General features: G+C 38.0%; 1 protein-coding gene across 8 annotated transcripts in view; it reads left to right on the top strand.

The window, feature by feature from the left end:
• The window catches only part of EXOC4 (exocyst complex component 4), a 744,112-nt gene that overhangs the window by 50,586 nt on the left and 678,186 nt on the right, over window positions 1-15,340 (top strand). For all 8 annotated transcript variants that reach the window (XM_038556467.1, XM_038556468.1, XM_038556469.1 and 5 more), the window contains exons 4-5: window positions 1,085-1,269; window positions 12,152-12,261. In XM_038556467.1, the coding sequence (XP_038412395.1) occupies window positions 1,085-1,269; window positions 12,152-12,261 (295 nt within the window). The remainder of the gene's footprint in view (window positions 1-1,084; window positions 1,270-12,151; window positions 12,262-15,340) is intronic.

The raw sequence follows: 15,340 nt of genomic DNA, 5'->3' as shown, positions 1-15,340 counted from the left end.
CCCTGCATGGAGACGGCTTCTCCTTCTGCCTGTGCCTCTGCCTCTCTCTCTCTCTCTCTCTGTGTGTATAAATAAATAAAATCTTTAAAATATATGTGCGTGTGTATATATATATTTCTTTAAAGAAAAACATAATCTTACATATATGAATAAATGGGATCATGTAATTAACATAGTTTTGTTTTGTTTTGTTTTTCCTTTGCAGTTAACTGCTTTGGTTTCAAAGTGGGTTGTTCCAGGCTCTCTGAATTCCTTTTATTCATTTGTTGTAGGCCTTCCCATGCCATTTTTATTTATCCAGTCTTTTTTTGTCTTAAGATCTCCCAAATCATACTTAATACCAGGAGTATTTCCCTCTCCGTAGTTTATCTCCTATTTACCACTCATTTCCCATTTTTTTCTATTGAAATGGATCAGGCCAAGGAGAGAGGTGATGACTGCTGTTTTCTCCTTGTAGTATTCATGTAAAATGGGTGTTGCCCTGTGTGTATGTGTGTATGAGAAAAAGCAAGAGACATACATATCTCACTATAGGTAGACACACATACAAATTTAGGTTGACCAAACTCTGACTCATGATCACCTTGAGAATTATTTAAAAATGTATGTAGTGTCCTTTTATTTAGTCTTAGTCTTAAAAAGCTAAATTTGATTAAAAGTTTATTTAAATCATTAGTAAGTGGACTTCTTGTGAGAATATGAATGGTATAATTTAATTGGGAAGGTCATTTAACTTGTGTCTGGTAACAGGCAATGCATGTGGGAATAAATAACATGTACAGCTTTGCAGCACTTTAGATGTCTTCATGTTTATTATGTTCTTTGTTATTTCACTTAGATGTTAGACCCTTCAAAGGCAGAACTAGGCCTCTCCACCTGATACTCTTCAAAGTGTGATGTATGTTAATAAGGTTCTGGTAAACTCTCTTTTTTTACCATATCTTTTAAAAATGTGGTCATCTTGTTTTACAAAATAAAGTCTCATAGTCTCATAAAAGAAAGTGTCAAATAAAAAGTCTCATTTTTCTAATATTGCGAGGTTATATAGTTGTCCTACTTAATCATTTTTTTCCCTCCCCTTCAGGTGTCAGCAGTCGAGTCCTTGGAGGGCCCCCTGCTCCAGGTGGAGGGATTGAGTGACCTTAGGTTGGAGCTTCATAGCAAGAAGATGAACCTCCATTTGGTTCTCATAGATGAATTGCACCGGCACCTGTACATCAAATCCACTAGCCGAGTTGTGCAGCGTAACAAGGAGAAAGGGAGAGTGAGGTTGGTTAAAGAGGCTCTTGGCTACCGTGTCTTGTGGTGAATTTGAAGGAATGTTATTTGTTTCCCACAGTCCTATTGTCTCCTCCTCCTCCTCCACATCTCTCCCTCTTCTCCTCTTCCTCTCCCCCATCTTCATTCCTTCATTGCGTTTATTATGATCCTTTAATGTAAAGATAAGAAACATTTGCTGTGGGGCCTTTATACTGGATCAGAGATGCTCTGGTGTATCTCAGAAGGAAGAGAAAAAAGATCCTTAAATTGTGTAGTACAGTCAGTGTAATGTAGAAACAAGTGCATGAACTGAAGTTAAAAGATTATTACTTGGGGTTGTGTTCATCTTTAGACAATCTTATTTCTGGAATAGTTCGGGCGAGCTTCAAAGAGAACACTTTTCTTTTATCCCTGGGCCGATCTTAGCATAGACCTATACTTAAGAACTGGCGTGTGGACTCAAGAAATTCGTTAGGTTAGTCTAGACCTGGTAGGGAGTAAGACAAGATCTTAAAGACAGTTAAGACAGTAGAATACTGACATTACTAACATGTATCAGATAGCTGTGCATGTCTTTCCAACATTCCTTTAAAATAGCTGTAAGATCTTTTCAGAGGGCAGTTTAGCAGTATCTGCCGAAATGCACGTGCTCATATTTTTTCATCCAGCTGTGGCCAAAAGGAGCAATGGAAGCAATGCATGCTGGGAATGAAGTCTTTGAAATCCTATCCTGTTCAGACAAAAATTGCCAACTTTGTATGTGATGCTTCAATTTAGTCCGAGACCCTGACAGAAAGAGAAGTTTCTATCTCATTTCTACAGATGGGCACTAGAAAATCTTCTGCCGGGCACACAAATTGAGCTGAGGGTTAGGTACTGGAGACTTAACTTCAACACTGGATCTGGATAGTATGTCAGTTCCTTAGCGTAGAGTAGTGTTGGGCCAGTGCTAAGGAAATTCCTTCCATAGTGTGTGGTGGTAAATAGCAGGTCTGAATAGATTTATTCCCATGTAGGGATTAAAAAAAAAACAATCAAAACTACTCTGGGTCCTATGAAGATACTCTATAACATAAGGGAAAAATAAGCATTACCTTGAAGTCTCAGAAAAGAGCATTTATTTGAAAAAACAATTTTATAAATCAAAACAGGAAAATTTAAGATGCTTGAGTTCTTCAGAAGATGCAAGATGATATAATAGATTATTCAGAATGATTACTCTTTCTTCCGCTGTAGTGGGAGGAGAATACTTCCTGATCTTTGATTTGTTTTGGGGTTTTTTAGGGAGAGGGAAGGGAAGCTTGCTTTTGCTTACTTGTTAACATGTGAACAAGGAGAGGCCCAAAATATGCCTGTGGCAGAGAGCATGCCCTCTTGTGCCTTTGCCATTGGCCAGATGGTGTTAGGTCCAGAGGAGGATGAGAACCCCCTGGAACTGAACTAAGATCAGTTTAGCCTCCTGGCCTGGATCAGCCAACCACCAAAATACATGCTGAATTGTTGAACATAACTGAGATCTTGTGGTTGTATGCATAAGCATATGGTTTCTATGAAAAGTTAAGGGAGAGCTGTAATAATGGAATTGGTAGAGATGCAAAAAGAACTAATGAAAACATGAGCAAAATATAAGAATCAATGAAATAAAGTAGAGAAATTCAATCTTTGCTTAAACCATTAAAGAGTTGTATCGGTGATAGGGAAGGAAAAATTTCCTCATCATGAAGAGGAAAAACAGAAGGTGATAGAAAGATAGTAGATGTGAAAGTTGGAGAACAGTGATTTTAGTTATTCTGGAGAACAACAATAACATGATAGTGTTTGCGGCTGAATTTTGCCTCCCTAAAATTGGGGTATGAAAGTTCTAACTGCTAGTACCTCAGACTGTGACTAGGTTTGGAAATAGAGTCTTTTAAGAGGAAAGAAGTTAAGATGGGGTCATTGGAGTGGACCCTACTCCAGTGTCTGTCTAAGAGGAAATTTGGATATAGACTCGCCCAGAGGGAAGATCTTGTGAAGATGTAGTGCAACATAAGGAGAGAGTCCTCAGAAGAAACCAGTGTTTTCAACACTTTATCTTGACTTCTGGTCTCCAGAACTGTGAGAAAGTAAATTTATGTTGTTTAAGCCACTCAGTCTGGGGTACCTTATTATGGCAGCCCTAGCAAATGAATACAGAGAGAAATAGAGACAATAATTACAGTGTAAATAAAGAAGCCTACTTTAAAAATAAAAAAAAAAAAAGCAACACAAACCCCAATCCAAAAGACCTTGTTCTGAAAATCAAAAGTATTTAAGTTAAAATTAATGAAAAGACTTATTCTTAGATGGGATCAGGAAATCTTTATGAATTTTGAAAAATTTCTGTAAGGACTAGGAAGAAAAATTATCTCCTGTGACAGAGATGGTTATTTGACCACCTGATGCCTGGTTGTTCCTTCTACATTTTTAATGACAACCCTTATTTTGTTCTTAGCAACTAACAGGCTATATTACTCATCCTCCTGCATAGCCTAAGGTGAGACTTTTGCTTGCAAGCTTTTGAATCTGGGCTCATAGGAAAATTCTTTAAAGGTGCCAGCCAAACTGGTATGCTTGCTCTTTTACCCTTCACTTTCTTCTTTTAATTCCTGTCAGGGACATGGATTGGTACCATCAAACCATCTTAAATACTAGGTGATCTTGAGTATGGAAGGTGTATCCTAAACTCTTTGATGGCGTGGCTCCTCCTGTATATCCCTAAATGGATGAGAGGAAGGAAAATTTTTATTATACTCAGGTACTCAGGCCACTGCTCTTTTGAGTCTTCAATTTTATACAGTTAAACCTAGGCCTGATAAATAGGAGCAAAACCCAGGATCACCAGGATTTGCTGAACATGAAATGCCAGAAGATCGTGGAACAGAGTCTATAGAGTGTTGAATGGAAAAGAGTTGGGACCAAAGGTTTCTATATACCCAGCCAAATGGACACTGATAAACATGGGTAGCAGACAGACATCCTCAGATACAAATTAACATCAGAAAGAAGTAGGGTTTTTTTGAGTATTTGAAAAATACTCAAATATGATACAAACCACAATCAGCAACTTGAGAACAATAAAGTTGTAGGTAGTTTGAAACTACTGTAAGGACCACACGGCATTAAATATGTAAATTGGCATTTAAATAACTGATGTATTTTGGCAAGATCAAAAATAAAGCTGAAGCTATTTTTGAAAAAGGTCTATGTGGTCAAAGGATACTCCATAATAAAGGGGATTTATATCTCCATATTAAGTTTGAGACTGAGAACTTTGGACAGGCAGGACATAAAAAGGAATGCTAATTTTTGTATAAGATGAATCAGAAGTTCTGGATTTGAATAATGGGAAAAATGTTTAATTTCGTGTTTATTAAGCTAGATACATATATTTAAAGATTTCTATGTTGCAAATCATTAGAAGAGAAGCAAATAAAATATTATCTAGTACAAAGGATTATCTATTAGCCAGTGTTTTAGCTTGCAAGTAGCAAAAGTCAATCCTGATAAATAAGGAAAGGAATTAAGTGGGAAGTGGTAAGGTAGGTCATAGAATTTAAGGGAAGGAAGACTGTAAAATCAGGCTCTAAAGTCAGGAGGGACCAGAGGAGCTGAAGCAGCGGAGCACACATCATCGACAAGCCTTAGGGAAGGGTCTGGTAGGGTTGTTGTCCTTCTGTCACCATGCCTGTGGTTGCTGGATTTTTCACTTTCAGGCCAGTGACCTCTAAATGTCTTTGCATCTGTCCTTATTCCCTCAAGATTCAGAGTCCTTGGTGGAAGCATCTGAGACATGTCTGGCCTCCTTTAACTTTTACAGTAGGAAGTTGGGCTCGCTTCTTTGCCTTTTTTTTTTTAAAGATTTTACTTATTTATGAGAGGCACAGAGAGAGAGGCAGAGACATAGGCAGAGAAAGAAGCAGGCTTATTCAGGGAGCCCGATGTGGGACTCGATTCCAGGACTCCAGGATCACGCCCTAGGCCTAAGGCAGGTGCTAAACTGCTGAGCCACCTGGGTGTCCCTTCTTCTTTGCTTTGACCCAGACAGTGGAAGGTCTTTCCAAACACAAAAACTGTTCCAATTGTTGGTATCCAAAGACAGACACAAACACTCAACAACAAATTTCTACTGTGGGAGAGAACAAAAAAATCACATGAAGGTACCTATGTATAAAGAACACATTTTAAAAAATGGTTTTTATTTATTTGAGAGATAAAGCATGAGTGGGGGAGGGGCTGAGGCAGAGGGAGAAGCAGGCTGCCCATTGAGCAGGGAGCCCAATGTGGGGCTCCATCCCAGGACCCTGAGATCATGACCTGAGCTGAAGGCAAACGTTTAACCGACTGAACTACCCAGGTGCCCCAAGAACAGATATTTTTGAAGTAGAAACAGACAACTAGTAGATATAATAAGAGAGAACACGATGGAAAAATAATAAAAATGGTATTTGGAGGATATGAAACAAGACCTACATTAATGAGGAGACCTTCCATGTTCTTTTTTTTTATTTTTATTTTTATTTTTTTATTTTTATTTATGATAGTCACAGAGAGAGAAATAGAGAGAGGCAGAGACATAGGCAGAGGGAGAAGCAGGCTCCATGCCCAGGGAGCCCGATGTGGGATTCGATCCCGGGTCTCCAGGATCGCGCCCTGGGCCAAAGGCAGGTGCCAAACCGCTGCGCCACCCAGGGATCCCACCTTCCATGTTCTTTTTTTTTTTTTTTTTTAATTTTTATTTATTTATGATAGTTACACAGAGAGAGAGAGAGAGGCAGAGACACAGGCAGAGGGAGAAGCAGGCTCCATGCACCGGGAGCCCGATGTGGGATTCGATCCCCGGTCTCCGGGATAGCGCCCTGGGCCAAAGGCAGGCGCCAAACCGCTACGCCACCCAGGGATCCCCACCTTCCATGTTCTTAACTCAAAGATATCAGTTCTAGTTAAAGCCCAGTTGGGTTTTTTGAAATTGTCAGATCTATAGTTCACATAGAAGAATAGATGAGTAAGAATTATTAAAAAAAAATTAAAGGGAGATAAGACCTTTCTTATATAATACTAAAATATATTTTAAACTAATCAAAATAGTACAGGTATGCAAAGAAAATTGGATTGGGAAAAAAAGGAAAATCAGATAGGTACAGCAAAAAGAATTTAGAAACAAATGCAGGATATATGGGACTTTAATATTTTTTAACAATAATCCAAGTAAGTGGAAGGAATGAAAGCTATCTAGAAATTGTTGTTTAGACATTTGGCTAAAGAAAGTAAATGTAGATGTTAACCTGTTATTACATACAAAAAATCCTAACTCAATTTAAAAATCATATGATAAAATTTTACTAGCGTTAGAAAAAGTTAAGAGAAAGTATGTGGAAGAGGCTTTGTAGGCCCATATCCTACAAATATAATAGCATATCATAAAAATATATGTAATAGGATATTCATTGGAATGTTGTTGATAAGAACAACAAATACACAACTTAGATGTTTATCAAGAGGCATATAGTTAAATGAATTATGTGGCATATCCATGCCATGTAATTCTTAAATGAATGAGACATCTCTTTGAGCTGATAGGAAAAGATTTCTAAGATATATTCTTGGGTCCAAAAAAAGCCAATTGAAAAATCATATGTATAGGATGAACCTATTTGTATAAGAATTGAGAGGATATGTATTTAAATATGTATCCTTTATATGCAGACATGAATGTGTGTTTCTAGGAAATTCCAGGAAAGATAATGCTGACACTGCTATAAGGAATTACTTGTAAGTACTTGTCATACCCTCACAACTGAGAATGGATTCATCATGAGCATGTGTTATTACTTTAATAGTAATACAATTATTGATGATGCTTTTGGAGATTATTTTTATCTTATATTTTTAATAAAATATTTAATTATTTATTTTAGGGAGAAGGGGAGGTGGGAGGGACAGAAAGAGAGATGGAGAGAAAGCCTTGGCAGTCTCTGTGCTGAGCTTAGAGCCAGATGCGGGGCTCGATCTCACAACCCTGACATCATGACCTGAGTGGAAACCAAGAGTTGGTCTGAGTGTGCCACCCAGACACTTAGAATATTTTTAGTGAAATGGCAAAATGTTTACTGCTGAAATGAAAACAAAGGATTTAGGGGTGCCTGGGTGGTTCAGTTGGGTAAGCATCTGCCTTCTGCTCAGGTCATGATCTCAGGGTCCTGGGACCAAGCCAGGAGCCTGGCTCCCTGCTCAGCGGGGAATTTGCTTCTCCCTCTCCTTCCTACTCTGCTTTTTCTCACTATCTGTATCACTATTTGTCTCTCTCTCAAATAAATAAATACATACCTCTCTCTCAAATACATACATACATATATACATACATACATACATACCTAGGATTTAAAATTCTATAGAGGATGATCCAAATAATGTTGAAAAAGAAAGTGTGCTCATTTTGTGTGTATGAGCATGTGTATGTATAGAGGGGGCAGGGATGGACGGGCAGACAGACTCTTTTCTGTTAAATGTGTTGGAAGGCACTACATATTAGATTATTTTTATTTTCTTAATATATATTTTTAAAAACTTAAAATGCCTTTATAGGCTGATAGAATCAATAAAAATTATTTTAAGTTAATCCTTTTATTTCATGCATCCTGGGTTTATCCTTGATTTGACCTTGTTTCCTTGGATGCTTTCTGGCTCATGGAGGAGAAAATTTCAGCCCTGTAGATTTTGGAGTCCATATTTGTCTGTGGGGATGTAAAGAGCGTGCTTGACTCCATTATGTTATTTATTCCTATTTTGTCTTCTAAAGTTTTTTCGTGTCAGTTTTCTTTTTATCTTTCAGTTCTTTTTCTCTTCTTTTTCCCTCTTTGCCTAGATTTTAGTTTCACTTTATTTCGTATTACATGTCTTTGCTCTTGATCTGTCATTTGAGACCATGACTGTTTTTGACTTTTATACCCTCTGAATCATTCATTATTCTTTCTGTATGTTCAGGCTGATCTCAGAACTACAGAGAATTACTTATCCAGCCATTCCTGTTTCATTATTCAGTTAAATTTTCTTACTAAGGGCATATTATCTTTGACAGCTATTTCTTAGCTCAGTTTGATTTAGCAAACTTTTACGAACAATTGCTCTTTGCCAGGTACTGTGCCAGCTGTTGGGGTTATAGAGGTGAATCTATTCATTACTAGATTTACAACTTAAAGTTCAACTCACTTCTGTCAAGTTTTAGTTTGACAATAAAATCGGCCAAGGGAGCTGCCCTGTGAATTTTGGACATATTATTAAGTGAAGGAACAGAAATGAGTTCTAATTAAAAAGTAAATGTTTAATAAGCTGCTAGTACTTCTAACCCTTCATAAAAAACCCCGACAAAACCCAAACTTTTCATGGCTGTTGAAGTCAAACACATAGAAGTAGATCCTTACTAGATGGATAGTTAATGACCAAGAAGTCCTTAGGGTTATGGTCGTAGGGATTGTTTCTGGCATAATTTGCTTTATAGTTTTCCTGTCTGCCACCCTGTGGTTAGTAAATAGCAAACATTTAATCACAATAAGCAATTAGTAATTTGGGGGCACTATCTTATGCTGGAAAGGATTTTATGTACGTCAGCTGTCTTTTACAACTTAGCTGTGAATGACTCTAAATGGATTTAAAATAAAAATTCATAATCATATATGTTTAAAGAGAAAAATAACTTGTACCAGTGTGTCTTTCAAAATAAAGCAGTTCAGAGCACTCAAATTAATTATGAACTTGAGAAGAATAGTCTAATTTTGATTTTATTTTTTGCTTTCAAAAATACTTCCTCAGAGACACTCAGAATCCTTTGGAAGTACTCCTAGTTGCTCAGCTTTATTTCTTCAGAAATAGAAATGGAGGTGCACACTCTTTAAATATTGTCTTCTGTAATAGCGCCTACCTTCCTCTTGAGCTTCATGTCTGTAGTAACTAAATGAGTGGGTGTGCCCACTTCCTCTTGAATTCTTGAGACTAAGTCCTTTCATAAAGGAATAAGAGAAAAACCAAAAGTAATTTCCAGAGTTACTTGCCTTTGGGTTAGTGTTCACAAAAGAGAAAATTGAAGCCCAGGGGAAAATTTTAGAGAGATGAGTCTATGAAAATAGTTTCGCAGTAAATTGACTTTCTAAAAGTTTATTGATGGAGTTTAAGGGCCCTTCTGGCTCTGATAATAAAATCAGTAAGTTATGTTTTTCAAAGTTAAAATGGCAAGACATTTATCACCCTGTATTTAATTGAAACATATTTTTAGGTTAAAATTGAGAAAATAATTGTAGGTTTTAATCTAAAGTGAAGCTTGTGCACATCTGTGTTTATAGAAGTGTGTATTATATTCATAAAAATACACATATCACTGCACACAAATATGTACTAACTGTACTACTTCATCTATAGGCATGGCAGGCAGTATTGCAGCCATACACCTGAACTTTCCTTTTATTTTTTTTTATTTATTTTTTTTATTTTTATTTATTTTTTTTGAACTTTCCTTTTAATTGATACCTTTATTTACCAATTCTTTAAAAATAACTTTTCCATTCTTGTTATGGAAATATTTATGAAATGTATTATATATTTTTCCTATCATTTAGAATTGAAATGAACTTTTTCTTAATACTGAGTAGCAGCACTATAAACATCAGTTGTTATCCTCTGTCTCTGAGTTTGTGTATCCTGGCTAGAGAGGTGTGTGAACCTAGTTTTGCAGTTCTGAGTAAAATGCAGGGCAGAGGATGAGGTGAGGTAGTTGAGGGAAAAATGGAGATGAGAGCAGTGGTCAGTAGGCAAAAGATGACTAGATAAATCTATGATCTAACTGATTTTATAAGTAGACAAACTATTGTGGTGAATCAGTGGATTTGAAGGCTCTGTTTCTTAAGATTTAGGTAAATAGGAACTAACCAGTCTTATATTGGAGGAGAAGGTTTATGAGAACTATGTCAGTTTAATTCCAGGTGTTAGGGATCCCTGGGTGGCGCAGCGGTTTGGCGCCTGCCTTTGGCCCAGGGCGCGATCCTGGAGACCCGGGATCGAGTCCCACATCGAGCTCCCGGTGCATGGAGCCTGCTTCTCCCTCTGCCTGTGTTTCTGCCTCTCTCTCTCTCTATGACTATCATAAATAAATAAAAAATTAAAAAAAAAATTCCAGGTGTTACTTTTGTTACTTTTATATCTTATACTTGAGGTTTCCCATGAGTCTACGAGTGATTCCAACAGTTGGAAATAGGGCTAAGTTTGGTTTTGCTCGTATAGTAGTTGTCCTTGAATCCTCAGCACTGAGCCCTGAAGACTTGTCTGAATAATGATTCCTTCTTCCTTGTAGTAAGAGGGAATGGGAAACTTGATAACTATCTGTTAACCTCAAGGCCTGGGTCAGTAACTCAGATATTATTAGCACTTGATTAAAAAAAAAAAAAACTTTAAATGATGATGTTTGCTCTTTAACATGAAGTCTGTTAATCAGTTTTCTGAAAGAACATGCATACGTTTATTAGATTAAAAATACACACATACCTAGCACTTTGGATCCTAAAGGAGTGATGGGAGGGAGATGGGGATAGATCACCATGGGATGTGTGGGTGCAGATTTTCGAACGGTGAGTGTCTTTCCCATTTGGAGAAATCATTCCTTAAGGTGGAGTCTTGTCCCTGTGCCCCCCACTTTGCCCATTCTCCCTTTACAACCCACTGTGAGAATCACTTCTGTAGTTCGCCACTGCTGCTGCTGATTTGATGGGACTGGAAAGAGGTGAGAACTACTGCTTTGACCTGTCTACCCTTGGCACTTAGAGAAGCTTTTCTGTTGTAGATACAATGTGATTAGATGATTCAACTTCTTTCTTTCTTCCTTCCTCCTCCTCCTCCTCCCTCCTCCTTCCTTCCTTCCTCTCTTCCTCTCCTTCCTCTCTTCCTTCTTTCTTTCTTTCTTTCTTTCTTTCTTTCTTTCTTTCTTTCTTTCTTTCTTTCTTTCTTTCTTTCGTTTATTAATTTTTTTAGCCATCTCTACACCCAAAGTGAGGCTCGAACTCATGACCCAGGATCAGGAGTCACATGTTCTTCCCATTGAGCCAGCCAGGTACCCTGTAGATGATTCAGTTTCTTGAGAGTAGAGCACAGTTTTTACTTGCCTTGGAATTGCCTACTTGTTTCACTTAGCAGATGGCTATAAATGCGAATTAACGTGAAAATTAATTGTTTTTTATAGTCTTCTTGTCATTTAAAATTAATGTGTTTATTCTGGAGATGCTAAAGTTAATCATTAAGATGAGGTACTAGGCCTTTTTGGGAAAGGTGAAATGAGTAATCAAGTACTGAATTAACCTGTTTTGAGTTCCTTAAATCATCTTTTATTGTTGTGATTCTCAACTTTATGAAATTTATGAACCTCTTAAAGAAAACTAAGTTTAGCGAACTCCCAGAAAATATATCAAAAACTCCAGCTTGAAAAACAGAAGTGTTTTAGACAAGGCCTAACTGCTTAAACCTTCATTCAGTTATCATGATATGGTGACATTTGATCTTTTTTGCTGTAAATTTAATTTTAATATAGGAACAAAGGAGGGTGTTGAAATTTCATAGCATAATTTGGTGATAAGGTAGTTATCCAGATGATCATGCTGACGTTTTTAGACCTAGCATTGCAATAAAAAGACAAAAACTTGAATACTTGAAACCCTTAGGATACATCTTTATACCCCTCTCTGTAACAATCACTACTGGACATAACTTGACAGACACTAGAAGTCAAAGTGTACAGAGGGCTTGTGACAAAATGAAAATGAGAAGGGTTGAGTATGGAGTGGGACTTCAGTTGGTTTTAGAGAGAAAGTAGCAACCATCTCCCTTTCCCTTTCAGCTCCCTTATAAAAGATGCTTCTCCTGTTCCTCTGATTGATGTTACAAACCTTCCTACTCCTCGAAAATTCCTTGATACCTCTCAGTATTCTACTCCTGGAAGCTCAAGTGGTAAGTGTTTAATTCTTTAGCCACTCACCTTTTCATAATGCTGCAGTTCCTAGGCAAAGACCTGGGGAACTCTGGTGGCCCGGGGTGGGGGGGTGGGGGAAGGGTGGGGATCAGGGCCAGGAGGTCCTGGGTTAGTGTCTTAGAGCCTCTGATGAGCTCTTTGCCACCCTCAGAATAAGATAGGAGATGATTGGTTGGGCCTGTTGCATTATCAGCTTTGAAAACTGGCCTCGGAATCTGGCCTGTCTCCTGAATCCAGATGCCCTTATGCTTTATTTGACTAGCACTGTATTTTTTTTGGTAGTGGAATTTGTTTTGTTTAAAGATTGATTGATTGATTTATTTATTTATTATAGACATAGAGAGAGAGAGGCAGAGACACAGGAGGAGGGAGAAGCAGGCTCCATGCAGGGAGCCCGATGTGGACTCGATCCCGGGACTCCCGGGACTCCAGGATCGCGCTCTGGGCCAAAGGCAGGCGCTAAACCACTGAGCCACCCAGGGATCCCCTGTAGTGGAATTTGAATGCTTTTTATGCACGGAGTTGCTTTTGTTTTGTTTTTTCCCTATACCTCTGTTATTTCTGTCAGCTGTCACCCAGCTACTGCTCCTTACATTTCTTTCTGGTCCTTGAGAGCTTCTGTGTGTGTGTTCTGTATCCTGTGTCTTTTATCCTGATACCTTGTTATCTTACAGTGCCTTGCCCACATCAATATGTGAATGCATATGGGTGCACTAGGTGCGTGCACACATGCATAATGTACTTTGAGGTTATATCCACAAACTAGCCATGTTTCTTCTTGGGCTACACACTATTCTGTTGAATAAGAGCCATTTTGGCCTGTATTTAAAGTTGGAGAAGGAGGATATGCTTTGAATTTAGGGGATTTGATTTAGCGGATTTCTGGAATGGCTCAGACCTGCCCTGTTGGAGGGTTCAGCTGAGCTTGGCCCATATTGTCTCTGGGCCTCTGCGAAGAACCTTCAACTGTTGCAGTTCTGGGTTGAGGAGAAGGAGATGGGATTTTTTTGTGAGATATCCCACAGGTGCTTTCATGTCATAGCTAAAGTCCTCAATACCTTCTAAAGAATGAGTAATGTTGATTATTGTTGGCTTTGCAGGTATAAATTAGCTCTTATAGTTCTTTCTAGTTCTGTAGTCCTGTAGAGCTTGAAATAATGAAAAGGTAGAAAGGTAGAAAAATCATTTTGGAGTCAATCAATACATTTTGTGCAACTAATTGAGAGTGTTTCTTTTGAGAGCCTAACTGTATATTGTTGTTGCTGGGGCGTATTTAATTACCTTTTAAAATATCATTTTATTAAGTTTTAGGGTTATTTAGGCTGGGAATCTTGAAATTTATTGCTTTTACTGTAGGAAAAGTGTAGAAGTTGTTTTATAATTTTACTGTTAGTCTGCTTACTGATTTTTTTTTTAAATCCCTCAGAATACTTACATTTATTTATTATGACACTTTACAAGGTTTGTACTCAAGCCTCTCCCTGGAGCTGGAAAGTTTTGTTTTCTCCCTCTTGCTGACATAGTGTTGCTATTCTTTGAGTTTTGGCACTGCTTCAAGCTTTGTAGAAAATGGAATTGTGAAACCCATATATATTTACACTTTTGATTTGTAATTTACCTCTTCCTTGAGGAAAAATTATCAGTTGTTATATCTTCGTATTTTTATAGTGTGAACCATCATTGCTTAGTCTGGTTATATCAATTTAAATAAATGTTGCCAAGTCGATGGCCAAATGAAATAAAAATTTGAACTGGTTATGAAGAAATGATAGGGTAGGCATTCTGCAAATGAAAAGCACTGAAGTACCAAGTAAGTTGACAAAATGCTAATTATGGCAAATTTCAGTAGAAACTAATTTTGCTACGTCTATTATTTTTAACAAGACAGCCTACGCTTTGATGGGCACTTTTCTGTCAGGCCCTGTAGTTAGCGTTTCTCACTTAGCGGAGTTCACGGTGAGACTTGCTCTCTAGCAGTCTGTTCCATCATTAGTGGGATGACTCCTGAAGAGCTGCATTGTGGGTCAGCAGAGCTGGGACCATTATGGGGACTGCTTGTACATATGCCACAAACCTTTCTCTTTAGAAAGGCTCCTTTCTTTGACTGTTTAAGACTGTTGATCTTCTGGTTTTTCTGTGGGTGAACAAAAGAGCAGGTGGTTGAGATATTACCAATTGAAATGCGTACTAGGAGTACTTAAAGATGAGTGTAGTGCCCTACTCTATGTAAAACAACATTTTAAGTTCCTTGCATGAATGAGGTCAGTCCTTTAACAATCTTTGTAGGTAGATACTATTCTAACAGCTCCATTCTAACAGATGAGAAAACCGGGGCCTGGGGTGTTAATAATTGGTTTAAATTGACACAGTTGGCAAGCCAGTAGGGCTGTGATTTCCAGTAAGGAGCTGGGTCCTCCCAGAATATGCTCTTCTAACCAGTTTGTTTTCCTTCAAAAAAGCTAGATATGCTCTGAGTATTAGGTTTTTCTGGTTGCCACGACAAATTACGACAACATAAATTTATCATCTTAGAGATTCGTAGGTTAGAAGTCCAGTGTGGGTTTCACTGGGCTTAAATCAAGGTGTTGGCATGGCTGTGTTCCTTCTGGAGGCTCTACAGGAGAGTCTGTTTCCTTGCCTTTTCCAGCTCCTAGAAGCTGCCACAAGACTTGTTGCCCTTTTCCTCTGTCTTCAAAACTGGGGACAATGTGTCACATCTCTGACCCACCCTTCTGCTGCCTCCTCCCTCTTTTAAGGACTCCTGTGATTAGATTGATTCCACCTGGATAATTCAGGACACTTTGCCCAGCTCAAGGTCTTTAACCTTAATCACATCTGTGAAGTCTCCATTGCCATGGGACCTATTCACAGATTCTGGGGATTAGAACATGGATATCTTTTGGAATATCCCATTCTGTACTGGTTATTTTCTGACTTGCTTTATCTTGAGGAGCCAATATGTAAAATTTTGACCTTCTTGAAATTGTATGTGAAATCTTTTTAAATCCTTGCAGTTCCAGTTGTAAGGACTATGTTAATCTGGGTCACGTGATTAAA

Source organism: Canis lupus, chromosome 14 (assembly GCF_011100685.1).
Source record: "Canis lupus familiaris isolate Mischka breed German Shepherd chromosome 14, alternate assembly UU_Cfam_GSD_1.0, whole genome shotgun sequence".
NCBI classification, from domain to species: Eukaryota; Metazoa; Chordata; class Mammalia; order Carnivora; family Canidae; genus Canis; species Canis lupus.
This window is presented reverse-complemented; position numbering and strand designations above follow the sequence as displayed.